General features: G+C 40.5%; 1 protein-coding gene across 1 annotated transcript in view; it reads left to right on the top strand.

Moving 5' to 3' along the window:
* LOC146317535 (potassium/sodium hyperpolarization-activated cyclic nucleotide-gated channel 2) overlaps window positions 1-24,220 on the top strand; it is a 55,013-nt gene that overhangs the window by 11,023 nt on the left and 19,770 nt on the right. The window contains exon 4 of the mRNA XM_084732201.1: window positions 16,028-16,246. Coding sequence (XP_084588327.1) covers window positions 16,028-16,246 — 219 coding nt within the window. The remainder of the gene's footprint in view (window positions 1-16,027; window positions 16,247-24,220) is intronic.

The following is a 24,220-nucleotide window of genomic DNA, read 5'->3' as shown; positions in this document are numbered from 1 at the left end:
AACGACAATTATAAAACGCCTATTCAAAACAGGGTTTGCAAGGTGTTTTAAACAACAACAGCTGAAATCATGGAGGTGATAATCAGAACATTGGCATCAATAAACAATATACAAAATAAGAATAACAGGAAATAGACTCGGGCATCCTAATCTCCTCTGGAAGGTTGTTCTTGAGTCGGGCGACCCTGGTGGCAAATGTTCTGTCATCTTTGTTTTTCAGTTTAGATTTGGGAACCACCGAGAGAGAGAGAAAGAGAGAGAGAGAGAGAGAGAGAGAGAGAGAGAGAGAGAGACGACCTCAGGGTCCTTTGGGGTTGAAAGGTCAGAAATATATCTTGGGGTCGAACCATTCTGGGCTTTAAAAGTATAGTAAAGTAAAGTGTGACGCCATATTCAGGCACATTGGTGCAAATCAAAGCATGCCAGTCAAGTCAGATTTATTCATATAACTCAATATAGCAAACCACAACACTCTATCTTTAGATCCTTGATTTGGGGAAGTAAAACTTGCGACAGAAAGTCTTTAACATGAAAAAATTGGGAGAAACCTCAGAATAGACCTACAAAAAATAGAATAGACAACAAAAAAATCACAGCTCTGACACAAGAAATGTCCAGTTTTAAATGATATGTCATAGTTTAATGTTCTGTAATGTTCGACAACAGCATCACAATGCAGAATGAAGTGTGCATCTACTCATGGATGAGAGGCTCGGACTCGTGAGTGTGGGACGTAAACATGATTGGTTTCCTATATGAACCTGCTCACAGCAAGTTCTGTGACTAACCAGGTCATGATTTGTGGAAAGAGACATCACTGTTGAGGTTTTTATGTATTTTTTGGGGGCACCAATTAGTTCCATTATACTGTAGAGAAGACAGACACCAAAACTAAGCCACACCCACCAAAACAATCTATATGGACCAACAGAACTGCAGGAAAAATGTATTTTTGGTTTGTATTTTACTGTCCCTTTAAAATGTTTCAGTTTGCACTGACGTTTCCATCGCTTAAACCGTGCTGCCTGCATGGCTAAAAATGAAGGGTGCTCCAGGTTATCAGGGATGGTTACATATACTGTAATTTGGATCAATATGGTCCACTTTGAAAACGGTGCAGTGCACTATTCAGGGAGCCATTATTATCCTAAGTGAGGTCTGGTGCAATTATGCTATTACTGATTCAGGAAGAAAAGTCAGTATTTCCTTCCAACAAATCAAGAAAATTACTCATATCGCTGCCCTCAGCTGCAGCAGCATTCGGCTGGTGTGCCAGACACAGAAAACAACAGCAGGATACCAATGAAGAAGCTGTGAAAGAGAAAGATTTAAGCACACCTCTGGATCCCTGCGCGCCTCCTCTTCAGCATGGTGGGGTGATGACAGGAAAGATAAAAGGGGAAAACAGAGGGAAGGAGGGGGAATGTGGCCAGGCAGCTGGGCTCTTTGTTGCCACGTCTCGCTCACAGAGATAAAAGCTGGTTGTTTATAGGTCTGTCTGTCAGCCTTTTACTGAGTGAGGGGAGACCACACTAACCCAGACACGAGGCACACGTCCAAATGGGGTTTTAAACAGATTGGGTCTTGCTCCCCGACATTGTCAGGGCCTGCCACGACTGCTTGTAAATTTCCGATTTGAAGAATTTCTTGGACGGCGGCTCTGAACCTTGTTTTTATTGCCGTACAAAAGTAATTCTGGTTAAAGCAAGTTAATGTGGCGCTGAGGATGAATGTGCTCTCTTTCATGTTGGTGAAAGGGAGGGAATTCCTCTTTGCTTCATGTGTCAGGCAGAGACGGTTTTACTGGCACTAGTTTGTAGAGCTGGACAGTATTGACAAATCCATATATTATAATATTGATTCAGGCTCTCATTATTTATAATGTGGGGATATTTCGGGTATGATGAATGATGCTTTAATGTAATATTTAATCAAAATTAGCTGATGGTGACATGATCTCAGAGGGAGAATAAATACTGTGGAGGCATTTGCCATTTATGTCACTGAGCTAAAATAATAATTTCAGTACAGAGTAGGTTCATATTACTGCAGTGCATCCTCAAACGTATAACTCATAGGTCTGCATCTCATTTTTATTCAAGTTCACAGGTCCAGAACGATTGGCAATAATATAATAACATTAAACAACTCACTTAAAACTTTTAAGCAACATATAATCAACAAGCAAATAATTAACTTCACATCACTCAGCATTAGGAAACAGAGGCTCGGACATATATTCTGATGACTGCGTTTACATTTAGGGCTGCGACTAACTATTATTTTCATTGTTGATTAATCTGTTGACCATCTCTATTTTTATAATCATGTCACAATCTCGTCAGTTGACAAATAGTTGTTCATTTCTTAAACGTTTCTTTTTTATTATCGATCAATCTCTTGATCATTTTCTCTATTAATCTGTTAGTTATTTGGTCCTTAGAATGATCAAAAATATCGGTCAGTGTTTCCCAAAGCTTAAAATGACGTCCTCAAATGTCTTGTTTTGCACACAACCCAGAGATATTTGGTTTACTGTAAGAGACGAGTAAAGAAACCAGAGAATATTCACATTTAAGAAGCTGGAAGCAGAGAATTTGGACATGTTTTTCTTAAATTTGTCTTCTAAAAAATTGCTTAAGCCGATTAATCAATTATCCAGATAGATGGTGAATAATTTAATAAACAATCAATAATCGATTCATGGATCAGCTGTAGAAATTGTGTAGTAAATGAATACTAATATATAATACACACTAAATAAAATGGAGCTGATTTCGGAGCTGATAGCAAAGTCTCTGGTGTAATATTAATGTGTGAACTCTGCAGCAGCAACTCACGACACTCTGTCCAGCTGTTAACGTTGCCATGACGCTGTCAATCACATGGTAAACCACATTAAAATTGATCTCCAGCTGCTGGTGTATCAGTCACTCGAGCTCGTTCACAGTGCAGCAGCTACACTGCATATTAATCGTCACTAACAATCTATCGATCAAAGGAAATTTATTGTAAAACATAAAATGTTACACTCACAGCATGAGGTATGAGCCGGGCACCGACTCGCCGTTCGGTGTGGATGTGGACCTCGGGGCCAGATTTTGAGAAGTTCTGCTCTAAGATGGTAAAAAGCTTGATGTATCTCAGTGTTACAGTAAGCAGAATGCAGAGAATGAGAGACTTTAGTCAGAGCAGGTGTGTCCACTGTCCCTCAGGCTGACTCTCTCAACCGCGTCCTCGCCAACTCTTTGATGTTCTAAACTTTTAAAAACCCCATCATGCATCGCCTTTGAACGCATCATTCAACTGTTTGCCCTCCTGAATCTGAATACGTGTATCCATGTATTAAAAAAAAATACATAGTTAATAAATACTAACTAAATACTATTAAAATATAAAAAAAATTGTAAGGCTGAGAGACGTGTATTAGAGCTGAAACTGTTAGTCCATTCATAGATTTGATTGAGTGATTTGCTGATTTTCTCTGTTTTACAACATCGTAAACTGAATAATTTTGGGTTTGGGACAAAATGATGCCATCTTGGACTCTGAGAAATTGTGATTGGCATTATGGAGAACAGAATTTGTAGATTAATTGATAATAAAAATAACAGTTTGTTGCAGCCCTAGATGTGATATTAACACGCTGATCTATTAATAGTTTTACATATATACACACGTAATAAGGGATATGATTGGCTGTTAATGAACCAAGGTATTTTGTTCTGTGCCTTCATGGCTGTTTGCATTTAAGTGAAAGTATTGAACAATTCTCTTATTGCTATTGATCACATGTCTATGGCTGATACATATCACTATAGAATGATGAAGTCACGCCCCATGGGACATAAATTCAGAAAAAACATGAACAGTTGTCTATTTTTTATTCTGTTTGAACTGTGCCACGAATTACACATATGATGTTTCTCAATTTAAAACATCAAGAACGTCTTCGTTTGTGGCAGGTTTATCGTAGTTTAGTTTTGTGTGAAAACACTGAGTGGACTATATCTCTCGTCTCGCACGATATACATCATCAACACCAACCTGACTGTCCTTTGTAACTTTATCTTGCCCTTATCCAGTGACTCCTGGTCCTTTTATCAGCAGTGAAGAGAAAGAATGGGCAAGACCCACTGCTTGTGTGGCTACATCCCAGTACAAAAACACACATGGGCATCATAACGTTTTTTTTGGAGCATGTTCACAATATGATACTTCATGACTCTTAGGACAAACTGTGACTGTCTTGTCTTGAAAATATGTCTTTTAATTTGACAAACATCATACATGTAATTCATGGCATGATTCAAATGGGATCAAAAAATAATTTATCTCTCATCATTGACTGCAGATCATATTTTCTCTTAAGTAAGGTCCTATGCTGGTCCACTGGAAGGGGCGTGACTTAGGCTCTCTATTACTTTATTGCCCAGGTCAAGAAAAAAATACATATGCACATATGCGAGTACAACAACCTTGACTTCCAGAAAACTTGAATTCTTCTGCTTTTCTAAACTTACATGACACTGAAGAGGACAACCTCGTGCTGTGTGCGGAGCGGAGTTTGACGGCCAGGATGATGAAGTTTGGGGCCGACAAGCCACTGACTCCTCCATTGCTCTCCATCTCTTTATAACCAAAGACAGACGGTCCCCAGAGAGCCGTCACTCTCAAACTAAAGGGCCGCTCTGGCATGGCACAGGCTGCCTACAGCCACCTGAGACCGCCCCCCTATTGAGTGGCTGACAACTTGTAACATTAGCCATTGTGTTGCAGCCGGGCCATCCATCAAGCCCTCGCACCCTACAGTGGCTCTGGAGGTGTGGGGCCCACAGGCAGGACCCATGGAGGGCGTCGAGAACACTCTGTAACTCCGGATGACAACCACCGACCAGTAATTGGATTCAGTGGAACTTGTAATACCTCGGGGAATATAGGTTGTTTCTGCAGTACACTTCGACTTCCCTCCATTAATTTCATTTAGTTTATATTTAGCATTAGCTTTATGCAGCCTTATCAGCCATGTAGTTAATTTCCATGGTAGAGTGCAGTTTGGTGTTGGAGCCTCGCTGTGTCAGTGGAGTACACAGGCGTCTGGGTAATAATAGTGACAGCAGCAGCGCTAACTGACAGACACAGGGTGTACAGTTTCAGCTCTGTAATTACAACTGTGTGTGTACCCATCCCTTACTGTATCCACGGTATCACAGACCCGTCTCTTTCCCATGATCCCCCGCTGCCATCAGCAAGAGGGGGCTTTGCAGCACAGTGGTCTGCTCTCTTGGAGAAGATAAGCCGGTGTTAAATCACTTTATTTACTCACCACATCTAGTTTGACCAAACAGTATTACAGGTCTGCTGCTGGACGCTGCAAATTTGATTTAAAGTACTCACTAAGCCGGTAAGAGCATATAAACATGAAAAGTGAAAGCAGCTGTCTAACCTCTGCAAATGGACTAGAAATTAGGTGGTGTTTGCTTCCTGGGCGAGGAGAGAAAAGGATGTGATTATCTCCGTCCCAGAGGAGCTCAGGTGTTTTTGTTCTGCAGGATCTCTTTGTGCTGAGGACGAGCAGTTCTGCAATATCTTACTCGAGCAAGAAGGACTGCACTTAAACATTACTTAAGCTAACATGTGTTGAAAACTACTCAAGCATTAGTGCAAATGTCGCTACTGAAAGAGCCTGAAAGAGCTGAGGCGGCATCCGGATTGAAATCATTTCAAAATTAATGCATCTCTAGTTCAGTTATATTCTAGTAGAGGGCTGCCTAGTTAATCAAATTATTATCAAAATCACAATATGGCCAAGCGTTTTTGTTTTTCTAAAGGAAAATTGTATGAAAAAACAGTGTAATAATGGAGTACTGTAGTACTGTGCAGATATGCCCTGACCTACAAATATTGTTCACCAGCTGTAAGAAAGCATGTTTGTTTGGCACAGACCCAAACAAATGTCACATCATCATGAGTTTTTTTTTTTCAGTGAAAATGAAAACTGTGATCATTCCTACTAATCGTGAATCAAACTGCAATCGCAGAGGGGTTGGAGCCTCTCCCAGCTGACACCGGGCGAGAGGCGGGGTGCACCCTGGAAGGGACAGACAACCACTCACCCTCACATTCACACCTATGGACAATTTAGAGTCACCAGTTAACCAAATTAATGCATGTCTTTGGACTGAGGGATGAAGCTGGAGTTCCCGCAGAGAACCCACGCAGACACGAGGAGAACATGCAAAACTCTGCACAGAAAGGCCCTGACCCCGCCGCAAACTCCCCAGCTTCCCACGGGGATTCGAACCCAGGATCCTGAGGTGACAGTCCTAACCACTACACTCATAGAAGAAAAATAAATTTAAAGATATTTTCTTCAAAGATTGTCTCTTGAGAAAAAAGATGTTTAAAGCACGCTCAGTGATATATTTTTCCGAATGCAGCTGAATTCATCAAAAATCTTCACAGACTCTGCATATTAATGAGACATCTACCAACATAAAGAAACAGAGGAGCTTGACAGATTTTACACATAAAGGTCAGTTTATGGTCATTGCACCTCAGCTTGAGAAAACAACAGTGGAGGAGTTTTGTTAAATCTGAAAAACAACCCCTGATAATGACTTTGGGCTTATCTCTGCTTGGGCTTGGAGACGAGCCAAACTGAGGTCATGTAATTTGAAAGACAGAGGCATTTACTAAGCAGTTAAGCTATTAATTTACATCGTGAGAAATGTAGGATTCTGGTTTTGGAGCTTGACCCGTACTAGAAACTAAAAGTCTGCTAATTGATTCTGACCATTCTTTTATAAAATCTGTCTCTCATGACAGGGCTGTCGCTGTGATGAAATCTCTCCTGTGGTTGTTTAGGTTGGCTCAGTGGTAAAGCCCTTTTGTTTGTTTGTGCAAATTACTTAATTTATGATACACAAAGTAGTATGGTGCAGTAAAAGTAAGTGTGGATCTCACCTCACAACTTTGTGGTCTGAGCAAGCTAGCTGCTGGGTGCTAGTCATAGTTACACAAATGAAATCCTGCACTTTCACATTTATTTTTCTCTGATATTGTTACCCTCAGAGCATGTCTATCAAGTAAATTTACACACAGCAGCAACACACACACTGGTGACGAGGGTCACAGAGCAGCCAGCTTTTGTAAAACAGCAGTGGAACTTAATGCAACTTTACAAAAAGCTACAGTTACTGGCGTCCAGCCTCCTACTGTTGTTATTTTGTCGGCTTTGACTGAGGCTTAACGTTCACACAGTTTCTCTTTACTGTTCCTCAGTATTACAGCATTAGCCCATTATCGCCCCAGCGACGTCCACCCCCTGTGGTTGGAGCAACACTAGTTGCACAACATGCCAGCGAGTCCAACAAGTTACCCTTCGATGGCAAAATTAAACAGCTTCCAAGTTTGAAGTTGGGAGTTTTTTGAAGTATTGATTCTTTCATTTAAGGGTGGGATGGTGGGTCATGACTTTGCCATCCTGGAAAAAAAATGCCTGCAGTTGGTTTGTCCATAGCACAGTATTTTAAAAGGCAACAGCCTTATCTCAAATTTTTTTACCCAATTTTATGGAAGTGCAGTATAAATTTCTGGAGTAGCCCTGTAGACGTAGAAGTATTAATTCATACTCAAAAATGTGGGAGAGCATAAAAAAATCCTTTTTTTTAGTGATGAGACTAAGCCTACTAGTGTTGTCTGCATAAGCATGTGTTAGTTCTTTCTTTCTTTCTTTCTTTAATAAAATAGGAGTCGTTTGGGAAATATGCTTATGTATTTTCTTGCGGAGGATCATTGCCACTCTCATACCTGTGTGTTATAAGCCAGAGCCTGGGGATGGTTAGCTTAACTTAAAGACTACAACCATGTAGCCCGGCTCTCTCCAAAGTAAAAGCAACGCCCACTAACACCTCTTAAGCTCACTGATTAACAAGTTACATCTAGTTTGTTTAACCCCAAATGTAAAAACAACAAGTTGTGATGTTACAGGGAGTTATGTGCTAGAACTAGCGAGGCTAGCTGTTGTCTCTCTGCTTCCAGTCTTGTTAAGCAAGCTGGCTAACTCTATCTTGAAACTTGCTGCACAGATTACTTGTCAAACTTTAGGCCTCAAAAATAGGGAGGATTTCAGTGCCAAAAAATCTGAGTTTCAGAGTCTGTTTCTGCATTCCGGTGACTTTAAAAGAATGAAAATAGCAATAATAAATGCACTGAAACAGCATTTTATGTTGAATAATTTTAATTTTAATTTTAATACTCAAGAAAAAATACAGAATAATTTGTCCCTGTAGTGTGAACTTGCATAAATCTCTGGCATAAATTAATATTCATCAGATTTCTTTCATTCATTCAATTTTTTGCCTTCCCCTAAAAGAATATTAATGCAACTGATTTTAAAAAAAATGCATGCCCTTTTCTTTGAAAACTGTGCTTTAGAAATGTGAATTCTTCTTAGGAAGTCTGGTTTGGTGAAGCTGTATTGTTGTCCCCGTAAAAACAGTAGAGTCTTAAACACCCTGTACAGTGTCAGACACAGGTTGTGATAATGAAAAGGAAAAAAAAGATTGAAAATATGTCAAAAATCGGGAGAAATACAGGAGGATTGTGATCCGTGAGCAGAAAATGGAGAGGGCAATGGGAAAATCTGCCGCATAGACACGTGGCCTCAATTTTATCATGTCAGCTAAATAAACTAAGAGGCATATTTCCTAAAATATTGAGCTACAAACAGAATAAAAACGAATTTACCCAAACCATGCACAGCAGTCTAGCCAGCTATCACATGGTGTTGGTGTTGCTGGGTAGACTACACACGACCACTTTTCTTTTGGCCTTAAAATGAACCGTCAGGGGACGGAGGATGCCGCGTCTTCCACATTCAGAGACAACATATTTCACTGCCCACCCTGCAGATTATAAAGAGACCACACACACTCACTGAGTCAGACGAGAAGAAAGCGGGAAAGAGACGGAGAGAGGGAGAGAGGAAGCAGCAGACAGCGCTGACTGTACAATAAACTCAGATAAGCCATTGTAAACTAAACCGGTGGGTGTGTGACAGGGCCGGCCAGACGCTTTGTTACTCGTGTGTCAATTATCTCTTGATATTTGTCCAGCTTATCGACGTCGGACACACGTAGCGATCGGTCATTCGGTGTGATATAAATTCATTTTCTATTATCTGCTTCACACCGTCTCTGTCGTTTCTTCCATTCCTGCACCTATCAGTGCCACACAGAGCCACAGTCCCTCACCCCTGCTGGGTGCAGGGAGGTGTGAACTGATGAGACTGGGGGCAAAAGTTCAGCTTTCGTGTAGGTCTCTGGGTGCACTTTTTGTTTCATTCATTTTAAGCCATGCTGGTGGCTCTCGGGATGGTTGTTCTGTTCACCACTTACAGCTGAAATATCTCAACTATTAGACAGATAATGATTTTGATGATTCCCTGATTCAAATCTTTGAAGGGCACGTCCAAATTAAATCTCAGTTCGGTCACAAATCCGAGTCTCAAGTCTCTACAGTTGTAATGAGCATCACCTGCAGTTAGTCTGACTCAGCGGATGTGCTCTGTGGCTGTAATCCTGCCACTGGATAATCGTTTCAGGTGGCATTGTGGCATCTGCTATGGGTCTCTAACAGTACAAACAAACTAGAAGTTGTTACCTTTTCTGTTACAGTGATTTAAGCATTTTAATGCCACCAACACTATTTTATAGGAGCAGTGTCGCTGCATCCTTAGCTTAGCGCCGCCTGAGACGATTGCGATTGGTTCAGAGAGCTTTTTTTTTTTTCCTCTATGGCAGGATAATAACATGGGAACCAGACCTCACTTTGGCTATGTGAGACTCTCTGCTGCATATCATCCAGGCTGCTTTGAACACTGAGTAGCTATATCTAAGGAATTCAAAGCACATAGAGCGACTTATCATCATTCCTTTATCTATTAGCCTATAATATCAGTATTGATTAGTTGTTTGGTATACATCAATCTTTTTTGAATATAGAGATGGTGGCTAGAAAATAGATATAGACTAAAGTTAGTCAGGTTATCAGGAAAATATGACATTATTAGGCATTTCATAATAACTGTAACCTAGTTTTCAATAACAGTTTGAGTGCAACTGTATTGTATGACTGGGTCTCCAACTCATGACAGTTTATTATCTAATAGATTAATACGTGACACCAGCCTCTCAAACCCAGTGTAATGGTAACCTAATAAGCCTGTGATGATTTGTGGTCAACAATCAATCTGTATCCTGCCTGTAGCCGATGTTACGGTTTAAAATTAGCCAGCAGTTGTTGGCAGCAGAATGTGGATTTTTAGGCTATGTGACCATTTTTGCAGTCACGGCAAAGCCAGCGCTGTATGCAAACAAGTGTGGCAAGCAAACAAACACATAAACATCTTTTCAAAATATTTAGTTCCTGCCTCCCTCAGCTCCAAAGCTAGTAGCAAGCTGTAGTTAGATAGCTGATGCTGGGCTAAACATGTTTGCAAACAGTCCATAGTCACTGACATTAACTTTCACATTAAAGGAGAAATCTGTAATATATATCCTGTTATAAATACTAAAATGACCAGGATATGTCAACAGAGATCAAGGAAACTGAAAACAATGCCACAGCCACGGGTCCCCCTTTGGAATGTCTAACCTGGTTTGTAACTTGTTTGCCTGTTTCACTTGTTTGAATGTTTGCAAAATATTAAATTGAGCAAAATGTTAATGGAGTCTGGCAGGCAGTAAGACATGAAGTCGCTGAACTAAACTCCAGAGTGTGCATTTTCAGAACAGTGGGCTTTTGTTTTCTGGAAAACAGGCTTAGCTTTACATCGACAGACAACTGACAGTTATAAACAGCTGATCAGCGTTCGCTTGTCGTCTGTTATTGTCAAATTACAATGTTGTGCTTGTCTTGCACTCCTGAAGTGTTCCTGCAGCCTGCTTGAGCTTCCCTGAGTCTGGGGAGGAGTGGGCACAGGGAAATAACACGCTCCAACCATAGACTGTATATTAAGATTTCAACTTATTAAATAAGATTTCAACTTATTTAATATACAGTTTATGGTTCCAACTCGCTTGCTGTACTCAGTTTTGCACTCAGAATTGCTACGTATTGCTCCTTTAAGTGACTCACTACCCAGCTGGCTGCAGTTTGATGCAGTTTGATGTGGTCGATCAAGCGTCCTTTACTTTGATACTGCAGACACTGCATTTAGAGAGTCTTTTGTTTGGGCCGTCTGTGACGCTATTAAAGTTAAAGGTTATGACACATGGCACAGCAGCCGCAGGTGTGCTCGCCATGTGTCGTTGCTGCAGTTCACAGTCATCTGTGGCCACGTGCACCAGATGTTTAGGTCATGATAATAAAGGAGGGAATGACATTCAGCTTGTAAGATCAATGATAAAACATGAAATAGAAAAAAAATCTGAGTCTCAAGTCTGTTGAGGACGAATTTCAATTCAAGTTTCAAGTCACTGTGTGTGCAACTTAAGCGTGACTCGAGCCCAAGTTGTAGATTCAAATCCCCATCTCTCGTGCCACCATGAGTTTGACATTTCTGCTTCAGAGTGAACTGTCTCAACACTTACTGGATGGATTACCTGGTAATTCGGAGCAGATGTTCCCTTCTAAATTAATGACACTTTCGTCAGCCTCAGCTGTACTTTCTGCTCTGTGCTCAGATATTAGCCTGCTTACATGCTAAACTAAGGTTATTACAGCATCCTCACACAAGTAAACATTGTAAAACTATCTGAACACTGTGCTCAAGACAAACCTTTGATAAACTTTTCTGCTCAAGATTAAAAACTAAATTTGGACTTTTTTTTTCTCTCCAGCATTTCGTTTTCTTTCCAGCGAGCTTTGAAGCTGCACAGAGCTCCCAGCGTGGCTACTCATTGGTCCTTTTTGTTGAAATCACCTCCTGCTGGTACATGGAAGGCAGATAACTTACATGCATGTGGTCGTTGTGTGTTGAAATTTACGTTGGAGTATATACAGTACATGTGAGAGATACGAGGCGTGCAGCACAGCAAGGTCGCAGCTGCATGCTTGAAAAGGCGTTTTAGGACAGTGGAAGATAAATTTAAAGCCCTTTGCGCTATCAGTCAACTTCAAACAGACTATGTGCAGCTAATGGAGACGGTGATTACCAACAAAGCAGCGGATAGTTCCCAAACTGAAATCTCTGGGGAGAGCTGCTGAGACCTGTGAGGATATGGAGTCTCTCTCTCGCTCTCTCTCCTCCTGCCTGTGCTATTTCAGAATCAAAGTGCTCATCGTTCATCTATTATTCAATCTGTTTCACTCCACTGTTTCTCTTTCTGTTTTCACATACACCATTTAGCCTCAGCCCACTTGGTGGAGCTGGATTTATTTTTGGATCCTTCATTTTCTGTCTGCTCATAACGGAGAAGTCCTTCTCTCACCGTGTGGCCCTTTAATGTTGATGACAGACCTCTGCTCACATGCTGTTGTATTGTGCATGGGTTTTATTCATTTGCTATATATTCCACTTCTTTAGGGCTGCAACAAATGATTAATTTAAATATTGATCAATCTTTTTTTTTGCAATTCTTTATTTAAAGGATAGTCAAGAGCATTTCACAAACTACAAAGAAACAGCCTTGTAGCAAAAGTTTGCAGCTTGTGAGTTATATGACTTGAAACCCTTCCCTTCTCCTTATTCTTTTATTAAAAACAATATGCATCCTGTAAAAGTTCCAGTAACTATTTTACATTCTGAAACAGTGATGTATAGTAACCAAGATGTGCATTAACATGTTGGGAGACAATCCAGTAAATTAAGTAGGAAATAGAAAGTTTGAAAACAAAAAATTAAGAAGGAGACCTTTTTCATAGACAGTAGAAGGAATTATTAATTTGTTAACTGCATAAAGTGTAGCTGGGACTGTCCTTCATAGGAAACCTATTATGGCTATAACTTAGTAAATCTGTTCGTTTGTAGGTGCAGTGAAAAAGTATTTTTTCTTTTATACTTCATCAGCTATATCTGTTCGTTCCTCTTTTGTCTAGTAGACAGGAAGCATCCAGTCTTGATTTATTCATCATTTAATTTAACATTTAATCAACATGAGATCAAAAAATACTGAAAATTGCTGAGAGCCCAAAGAGATTTTTTGCTGACCTACACTCAAAAGCCCTCAGAATAACTGATTTAAAATTATATAACAAAGAGAAAACCAGCAAATATTCACATCTGAAAAGCTGAAACCAGACAATGCTTGGTATTTTTGTTTGATAAATGACTAACAATTAATTAATTATCAAAACAGTTGCCAGAGAATTAAAAAAAAAAAACTAATCAGCCTGCATCATCTAATCTAGTGGCTCTCAAACTTTTTTCAATAATGCACCCTCCTTTGAGATAAATTTTAGCCAAGCACCGCCTAATCAGCACAAAACATTTTTGGTAGAAAAATAAATAAATAAATGCCTGTATGAAGATGTATAATACAGCGCTCAGCTTGTTGAGGTAAATCCCATTAAGACGTGCTTTTTGCTTTCTTTTTCATTTCTTTCTCTATGATTTCAGACGTGTTACTGCTACATTTCAATATCTAACTGATGAAATTTTCTTGATTTTCGTCTGTCATTCAATATTAAAATTAGCATCCTGCTCACAGTGGATGAAATAATGTTTGTTGCTTTCTTCTCATGTGGGATTTTATGGCAGTTGACAGTTTTTGGCAGCTAAAGATAGCACTGAAAATAGAAATATTGATTATAAAATGTGGTTTAATTCAACATACATTTAAATTGTTCTTGAATTTATCATAGTATGATTATTTCAGGAATCATGCATGAGTGATATTTAAAATAAAAATAATCTCACGTACCCCCTGCAGTACTCTAAAGAACTCCTAAGAGTAATAGTACCTCATTTGAGAAACACTGGTCTATTAAACTAAAACACAGCATTATAAAAACAAGCATCATTGCTAATATTTGAATACACTGCTGTCCATGTATGTCTGAGTTTGGTGAAACTGAAATTTTCCTTTACAAGCTGAAAAAATCTCAGACTTCTTAATCTAAATAAACCTTTGAAAAACCGACTGAACAGTTTGAAAAGTGCATCTCCACAAAAGCTGAAAACAGCCTTGTTTCTCTTAGCTCATGAAAAGTTGACATTTCACAGGTACGTGGATTTAACAGGATGATGACAGGGCTAATTTACTGTAGTTATTTAAAATACGCCTGAGAAGGGAAAGTGTGTTTTATAATGTGACGGCAAATGCACTAATAGACTGCTAATGTAGTTGTACAAGTTATAAGAGGAGGATATAGATGATTGCCTTTTGTATCTGAGTGCAGACCGTAACCTCTGTGTAGCTCCGTACAGATTTAGAGAGGAGTGTGTGTGTGTGTGTGCCGTGATAGAAAATGTTTTTTGTGCTCTTGAAGCTCTAAGAGGTTTTCAGGATGCTGTTTGTAACTTCTTTTTTTTTGTCCATAGACAGAAGCTTTAGTAATACAGTTTCATTACACAGGAGCTTCTCTGGTAGAATAATTTAAATCCCACCAAAAAAAAAAAAATCCCCCTCTGGTTTTGGTCCCGGCTTTTGGCTTTACCTTGAATTAATTGGCGTCAGCGGCAGCGTGTTCAGGCCGAGGTCACCGCGGTCACCACTCAGAGCTAATGAAAGAAAAAAAAAAAGGCAAACAAAGGAAGCCTGCTGCACAAAAGTATCAGATCAATTGAGCTTGTTTGGACTGCTCAGTCATCCTCCTCCTCTGTGATGGGGGGAGTTTTGGCATAAAGCTACGGAGGAATAACGCTGAGCGGTCACACTTTATTTTACAGTACAATGAAAAGATGTAAAAAGCTGTATTTGTATGGATGAATATGTAGTACTGTAAACTAAAGTGTATTATTTCACGCTGTTAGACCGTAGAGGAAGGTTGATATTTTGTCTCTGGAATTTCTTTTTATCTTATTTTTGCTGTGATTGCAATACGTGCTGCGATTACTGGCAATGATCAGTTTTGCGTTACAGTTTTCATGTTCACTGGAAAAAGAAAAGACTAAAATCGTGATGATGTGATATTTATTGAGGCCTGTACCAAACAAACAATTATATATTTATCATTATAATGCTCTTTTCTCATACATTTTTCAAAAAAAAAACTGCCATTTGGTTTTGGTTCTGCAATTTGGATATTGCATTTGGCCATATTGTGGTTTTATTGCAATTAATTGTGCAGCCCTAATTGTCATACTGCGTCTTGTTTGGCTACTCTGCTAATTGTAGGGGATCAACCACAGAGGGTTTGTCTCAAGTAGCAGATATATGATTTCACATTAGTTTACAGCATAGTTCTGTTGTAATGTGTCCCTAATGACCCTCTAATTAGGTCTAATAAAGGTCTAATACTGTCTGGTTAAGAACATATTACTTCTAGTTTTTGTTTAGTTTAATTAAAGTACTGCTTGTCTTATTAGTGTTCTGTAAAATAAAGTGCGACCCACTGAACTACTATTTACATTCAGGAAATTACAGAAAGTGTTGTTCAGATGTTCTCAAAGCGGTCCAACACTATGACTAATGTCCCTTGATGTAGCTGTAAGTTATGACCCGAGGTTTGTCCCTTCATGAGTCTCGACACCAGCAGCCTGGCGGTTACCGCTGGCTGGCTGTCACCGCCCGTAGTAGATTCCTATTCACGCAGTGCTGAAAGGGCATATTTAATGACCTCTCATTATCATTCGTCTCCGAGGAAATGATTTCCAAACCGTCTCTACTTTACTGATTAGGCCTCGAAGGATTCCCCTGATGTCGTTTCCTCTTCCTCCCTCTTCCTTTCTAATGCAACTCTGTCCCCGGAGTTCTCATTTGTGTAAGTGCTATTCCATGACCCCGCTGTCCCCAAAGCTTTTCTTCTAGTTGCTGACTCTCTCTGCCACCACTCTCCCTCCAAACTCACCTTTTTATGTAACGTTGATGTCTTCACCTGTTTATTTATGTCCTCTTTTCTTCCCTCTCTCTCTCTGCAGAATGATACCTGGTCAGAGCTGTACTCCTTCGCCGTGTTCAAGGCGATGAGCCACATGCTGTGCATCGGTTATGGCCGGCAGGCCCCGGAGAGCCTCTCAGATATCTGGCTCACCATGCTGAGTATGATTGTAGGAGCTACTTGCTATGCTGTTTTTATTGGCCATGCAACAGCTCTTATCCAATCCCTGGATTCGTCCAGACGGCAGTATCAGGAAAAGGTGAGGAGCTTCATTAAATCAACTCTGCTTCCTGTTCCCCTTAAAGGAAAAAAAGTTTGACATTTGGAGAAATTTGCTTATTCACTCTCTTGCCAGGGGTCAGATGAAAGAATCAGTACCGCTGTCATGTCTGCACAGTAAATATGAAGCTAGCACCAGCAGTCGGCTAACTTAGCTTAGCATGAAACAGCCATTGACATGGGAAGTAAGGGTCCTGCAGCACCTCTTAAAACCAGGCAAGATTAAAATCATCAATTGATAAAGAAGTTGAAACATGTAGTGCAGAAGCTGCAGTGGAAAAAAGGATTTTATTTGTTCTCTGTCTGTCTTTTATCATGCCTATACCTCCGTTATTTGGGTCCTTGTGTATCATGCAAATACAGTGAGGTGTTTTAGAGGAGGTTTTTCAAGTGTCCCACTGAATAACTTGGTAAATTAGTCATAGGTCACATCTCACCTCGAGTCACTCCCTCTTTGTCTCCTTGAAGCTCTCATGCATTAGTTCATTGTTCTTATCTGTGTAGTTGCTGTGGCTGCTTGGACATGTGGGTGTTCAGATTTGCTGTAGAGTAAAACGCTCTAAAAAAATATTGCAAACTGTTGCAAATATCAATCAAATATAAATTATCCTGGCCATTCAAAGTAATGCAAAAATTAGGTTAAAATCTGCTGATCAGCACTTCTAGAACTCTTGAATTAACATATACATATACAATATAATTGACATTATATCACGTTTGTTTAATTTGTACAATAACCAAACTATCAAAATGATAAATTGTGGTTTTATGGGGGGTTTGTGATGAACTATATTTTGGTCAGGACCTGTAACGTCCTGGTGTCCCAGCTGGTTCATGTGTAGTAAACACACATGAGAGTGGTATCAGTGTAACTCAATTAGAAAGCAAATAAGTGTATTTCCCAAAATATCAAACTTTTCCTTTTCCTATAACTTTAAGGTTGTTTGAATCAACTCACTCCACATTGCCTGACAATATCACACATGAACTGTATCAGCTTGTTCTAACTCTTGGTTGACAAATATTCTAGATATCTGGTGCATTATTTTATACTAATTTTCATAAGAATTCTCCAGACACATTTGGTATCTTTTGAAACTTTAAGTTCTGGGTTTTAGTGATACTTTGCATCTGTACTGCCATCTTTAATTGGACAGTATACATTAAGCAGTACAGAGTGACAGTGACATGCATGGTTAGTGAAAGTTACCAAAGATTCGCTCCATATCATTTTAGATTAAGTCCTTTTTGAAAGGCTGCACGGATGAAATGGATTTTATTACTCATGTAACAAAGCTTGATAAAGAAGAGAGGCTCAGAAAACAAGAACTGACGTTACATCTAATCACTGATGTTTGGTATATGGACGTCTCTTATAGTTTATGATGTGCAGTTATCATAGACAGTATAATTAATAGTGGATGGAGCGTCCGCAATGTCAGCCATCGGTTTCTGAAGAGCAGTTTTGAAGCTCACAGTGTGGCGACTCTGGCCGTTGCTATCTTGACTGTACCTGACTCTGCTAACTCCTGGCTGTGTGGGTGGAGCTGAGGCAACTAATATAATTTAAAGAGGTGAGTTATATTAAAAAAAATTCACCTCCGAACAGTTGCCATGAACAGAAAACTTAGCTACAGAGACCAAGACTTTTTTTTGTACCAGGCTGTAAGCATGTTGTAAATTTGTGCATTTTAACGTGGGATCTCCATGGATCCTGTCGTCTCACTTTTGGAGCAGCCTCAAGTGGCCATTCAATAAACTGCAGCCACATCGGCTTCACCTTTCAGCCCTGAGAGATGCTGCGTGGTTTCAAACCTCCAGAGCTTCTTCAGATTCAGATCAAGAATCAGGTTTCATTTCATATTTGACAACGTCTGATAAAGGGGAGAGGCTCAGAAAATGAGGACCAACATCTTATTAACAGTGTTGGCATATGAATGTCTCTTACAGTTAAGAACTGATATGTAGCTACAGCTTCATGTTCCATTAAAATTTTTTTTGCAGATTTTAAAGCTGGGAAAAGAAGCTCTCTGGTGTCAGATTGTTTTTCACTGAATATCTGCTGATACCTTTAGTTTTGGGGGTCAGAATCTGTATCTGGGGAGAAAAAATTGGATCAGTTTAAACTCTGTGTGGCTGCACAGTGTGAGTTTTGTCGTGACTGACCCGCCGGTCAGTGGTCACTTTTAAAAAATCTCTTAGCTGATGAAAGCAGTGGAGCAGCTCATTAGCACATTAATATTTTCTTTCTCTTTCTCGCATAATTTTGCGTTACTGATGATTTGCTTCTAAATTAAACGGAAAGTAATCATAATGTAGCCTCATCTATTCATGTGTTCATCATTCAGGACTATAAATTTTGAGAAATTAAAATATTTTCGTATAACTAAATGTGTTGTGGTGCAACAGGGTTCACACCAAAGCATTTTCCTTTGACCTTCATCACACACGGTCAGATCCTGTTAACCACTCACAAGTGCTGCTATTAGGTAGTTTTTTTTTCTTCTACTGTCTCTCAGACATCTTTTGACACAGTGATGGGGATCAGAGCAGCGAACGGTGCTGCAGCAGTGGCCTGTGGTGGTTAACAGCGCAGCCTCTCTGTTTCCAAGCAGAGTCTCGCTGGCTGGGGAGCAGGGGGAGTGTTGCTGGCCTTCAGCAGCCAATCAGAGGCTGCGGGTGTGTTCGGCCAGGTAGAGCCACGTCGCCAGGGGCTGGACGTATATGTGTGTGTGTGTGTGTGTGGCCGATGTGGGTGAGCGAGTGTGTGTGTGATATGATGTCCCCTTGGGCAGCAGTAGAATTGATGAGGCAGCAGACCTGTGTGTCCTGCCAATGTCATCCTGAAGGTGACGTAAGCAACCATGGCTGCCTGGATCTCACTCACTCACTGGCTCTCACTCCACCTGCGCTCTCTATTATCTGTTATGCGTCTTTAATCATCCCCCTCTTTTCTCTTTCCTTCCCCTCCTCCTCTTATAATGTACAATACCTCCACCTGATTTTCTGCTTTGTCTGCTGTCTCCCTCTGTCTCTTTTTCCTCTCCTCTCGGTCTGAATTTCTCTTTCTTCCTCTCTATCCTCTCTGTTGGTTGTGTCCTTGAGAGGTGCAGTGCTACTGCTAACTGTCTGCTACAGGGAGCAAAGAGAGAGGGGGGAGGGGAAACCTGTGGGAGACGGGAGGGCCTTGTTGCCGACACAAGTCCTGGTGCACTGCGAGATATTTGAACACTGTCTGTTTCACATCGTTTGGAGTGTTTTTGTCGGCTTTTTGTCTGGCTAGCACTGTGGGGAACTCCCCGTAGGCTTTTCTCAGCCATGTGTCGGGACGCTCGGGTATAAATCATGTCCAATAAATGGATCAGAAGACAACGATTCAGCAAGTCAAGTGCTTACTGGTGCTCTTGTCTGTGTTCTGTCTGATGGGAGTTAAAAGACTAGAAAGAAACCTATTGGAATGGTTTCTTTTACACGGGGAGGTTCACCGCAATGAGCAGCCTGTCCAAGATAAAGACCGTTATTTGTTGTTTACCTGTTGCTGATGGTTAAATGTTTACACCTCAGTTTTAAAGGGATAGTTGGGGCTGTAAGTGGTAGTTATTGATAATTGGTGTATTACCTATGGTAGATGGTGATCAGCTTGCCCCCAGTTTGGAGAAGCAGAGAGGAGTACCAGCATGGAAACTACGCAATGAACTGCTGTGGACAGGGTCAGCAACAAAAGCTATTTTAGCCACTTAAGAAAAATGTTCACCTAAAAAAATCCATATCAGCTTACATGTTCACCACTTAATCTTTCTGTCAGACAGCGCTTTCTGACAGGAACCCACCGTTATGTAAGCCAAATATCACTCTCTCCAGACCAAACCAAACTCCATGGGTGAAATCAGTAATTTTACCTCTCAGAACGCGGGAGCTGCTGGTCTACTGCCTCAAGCTTGTTTGAGTTATTGTGTGAGTTTGGCATTTTAAAAGGATCGTTTGCTTTCACCGAAGTCACACAATAACACAAACTAACCAGAAGAACAAGGCGGCGGTAGACCAGAAACTCCCGTGTTCTGTGAGGTAAAATTACTGATTTCCCCTATGGAGTTTGGTTGGTTTGGAGAGAGAGATGTTTGACTTATGTAACAGCAGTTTCCTGTCAGAAAAGTTTGTCTGACAGCAAAGTAAAGTGGTTAAAATATTCTAAATATTGCACACACTTTTTTTAAGCAGCTAAAATGCCTTTTGTTGCGGACTCTGTCCACAGCAGTTAATTGCTTAGTTTCTGCTTCTGTCTCTCCAAACTGGGGCCGTGCCGACCGCCATCTACTGTAGGTAATACTCTGACTATCATTGAGTGCCTCATGCAACCTCACATTAAATAATCCGAACTATCCCTTTAAATATCCAGTTAAATTTCCCCAACAAGCAGTCTGAACACTGACAATAAAGCTGTGATGAGTTTTACAAGTGTGCGCATAATCCTTAAACTTTTTCTTCTGAGGATAAATTGAGAAGTAAGAAACATGCACGCTTTCACATTAGAAATGTTTTCATAATACTGTGTGCTCCGTGTGTATTCACTCATATTTTATAACGTCCTCCTCCTCACCCCATCCTAGAATATAAATTTTTTTCTGCTGAGGGCAGGAAAGTGCATTTCCCCTGAACCCTTTTTTCTGACCAGTTGTCAGATTTTCTTTTTCTGTGCTGCAAAGTTTTTTTTTCTGCAGCTCTGTGAGGATTAGTATTTGAGCTGAAGACGTGTTTATTTAAAAAAGAAGAAGAAGAAGAAGAAAAAAAAAAGGAAACTCGTGGAGCAGAAAAGTGCCAGCCATGCCAGTGAGGCTGATGCTGATGCTGCTGGGCGAATTCGCCACGCCTCCAGATAGGACTGTGAGTGACATTTTTATCATTTGGAGAGTGTTAGCACAACACGTCTGCTGGCAGTCTGTTACAGCCTCAGTGAGACTCGAGCTCACATTGTGTGGAGGTCTCCATTTCAGCCCGGCAGTAATGTCAGTCTCACACAAGCCATGCTGGTTAAATTTAGGGAGAATTTGGCTTGGTGGCTGTGGTGCAGAGACCTATGAGTTATTTATATACAGTGCACACTGACACATAGCAGAGGGGCAGATAGACCTACATAGAGAGAAGCAGACTCACTACCTTTGATGCACCTTTGAAGACAACACCAATGACAAATTCAGGCATGTTTTTCTGCTTAGCACGGTTTTTTCACTTTAGAATTCATGTTTGTTGATATCTGCATGATCGGCCAGTACAGACACTTCTTTTTTTTTTTTTTTTTTGGTGCATTACATTCTGTGATTTTGACTTTGTGATTATCCTGTTTTATGTAATACGGTGCGACGTCACTTGAAAATGCTGCATTAAAGGCCCTTCACACCCATGGTCCACCCACACAGGTGTTTTCATTTATTTTGCCTGATTAGACCTTCTCTGATTTTCTGCATTCACACGCTGCCTGCAGAATAAGAAGAACAGCAAAACCTCCCGTTATTCCAACCTGAGTGTTCACACAATATCCCAAGATGTTTCCTCCCAAGTGCTTCTTTTGTAGTGTTATGTGTTGAGAGTAATTTCTGAATAAGTGAAACCAGATACAAACAGTGTACAGCTCCCTTTATATCAGCTAAATTCATTATATTGGTGTTAATATTGGATTTTATTTCAATGGTTTTACGCCCCCACCCTAAGGTGCCCCCATGTGGCGAACAGCACTCACTGACCCCAAATCAGCCACAAAACGACACCTTTCAGGGGCGACTCCATCATCAATCTTATCCAGGTTTTTCAGTCAGTCTCAGCTGATGCTCGTAGCTTTAATAGTCTAAAAAACAAAATAGACCCACAAGGGTTCCTTGTTCGTAAAACAAACATCAGCTCTGGTTTGGTTGAAAATAAATCTTTAATCCACTGCGTTAGATTTGGAAAAAATTGTGGCTCCCCGTTGCCTGTCACATGCCCGACCTCCGTGTCGCTATACTCTCCGCTTCACACCTCTACTGTCCCAGACTTCCATCTTCATCGTCCCCAGAGTGAGAGTCCTGATCAGAGCCATTGTACAGTATATGAGCTTGGTACAGTATTCCCTGTTGTTAAGCTGGTCCTAAAGACCGTGTTTGATCCTGGTCCTGGTCCTTTAGCTGCACAGCTAGCTGAGCTAACCTAACTATAGCCAAAACAACAACAGAGAGTAAAGTCAGCAGCAGTTAGCAGTTACTCTGGTGATACGCTGCCTCCTCCTCCAAAAATAGCATTTTGATGCCAAAACATACATACTTAATCCAGAACTTACAATCAAATCAATCCAAAGAGTTTTTTGGATTTGAATACATAATAAATACTACAGAATGATATAAATACCCCGAAAACCCCCAAAATTAATGGAGTCACCCTTTAAAAACAACCAAATCCATGGGATTTATTAGCATAACATACAAATAAACAAGATGATAATTAACAAAATTCTATTTATAAAAGATACTGAGCATAAAGAACCTTACTTAAGCTGGTTTTGAGATGTACATTTGTAAGCGTGATCTACGAATATGAAATTAACTTAAAATGAATGACACTTTCCTTACAATCAGTGATTTCCTCCAGTCATGAATTCACGTGGCACATACCTTGGGAGTGTGTCAGTATTAATTCCTCACGCTTTTAATTCTTAATTCTTATCACATTGTTCATAAAGCTGAGACAAAGTTCAACACAGCCTGCATCATCCTGACATGACCAGCAGGAAAATCACTTCAGTCAAGTCTAGACGTTTGCTTAAATATGAGATCATTTCCAAGTCAAAGTAAGGTTTTAATAAATAACTACTTATATGTGGTTTTATGTTTAAGTCATATTTAAGATCAGAATATATTCCAAAGTCACGTTATAAATGAGGCCCCAGCAGCTCCAGCACCAGACGCCTCACTCCTCTGATGATCAGATGCTTCACAGGAGCCTTTAAGCCCCTCACTCAGGCCTGGTGCACCTCAGTGAGCAATCAGAGATGGACAGAGCGAGAGAGGACTGAAGAAAAGGGACAACAGCACAGGAGACTCACACACACAGCTGTCACAGGTGCAACACCCTGCTGCAGTGGTGGTTTTCTATCCTGATAGGTTACCGGTCTGTTCGCACTAATGTAGCTCTTTTCATCAGTTTTGTCACTCAGAAATTCCTGATAACTCAGACTCAGAATTTCAGCTCGGAGGTGGTTTTTTTTCTGTCTTGGCTCTTTGTTATTATGGTGTAACAATATTAATGCAGCATGAGGACTGCGTGGGCATGTAGCGCTGCGTTTGATTGACATCTGTCTGACCCCTGTATTAGCTTTGCTGCACCAGTCTGGATGGGAGACAATGTACCGTTATAATTCTTACTGGTTCATGAAGTTTTATAATACGCCTCATAAATGTACAGGCACTTTAACAGACACTGCTTTTTGGTGCAGTCAAACTGGCTTTTCCTCCCCATTCCTTCCTTCAATCCGACTGAACTATGACACTCGAAATCATGGGCCTCTCAAATGTCGAGCCGGTTTAAGAGACGGGAGGCGGTTGATCTCTCATTCAGGAAATATTGTTTGTTTCTATTCTTGCTTTATAACCGCGCAGCAAAATAATGCAAGCAGCAGAGCAGGAAAGACACTGCCAGGCTGCAGTGAAAGCAAGGACAGTGACAGAGGTTAATGACAGTAAAACGTTGGCTAAAACGCTGTATAATCTACAACTCTGTGAACTGCTGTTGTTAGCCCGATAGCCGTGCTTGCTCTCACAGTTTTTACAACACTGTGCACGCTATTTCCTGACCACCTCCTACCCCCACCCCTGATGTTTCACTCCAAGGCAAATTTCAGTCTGCAGACTGCAGCTCAAGGATAGCTGGTCAGTGCATGACATCATTTGACAGATATCTGGTTTGATTAACACGTTTATGTTTAGCTCAG

Source organism: Lutjanus erythropterus, chromosome 12, assembly GCF_056507025.1.
Source record: "Lutjanus erythropterus isolate fLutEry1 chromosome 12, fLutEry1.hap2, whole genome shotgun sequence".
Lineage (NCBI taxonomy): Eukaryota > Metazoa > Chordata > Actinopteri > Lutjaniformes > Lutjanidae > Lutjanus > Lutjanus erythropterus.
Note: the sequence above shows the minus strand (reverse complement) of the source record. Positions and strands in the feature narration are given on the sequence as shown.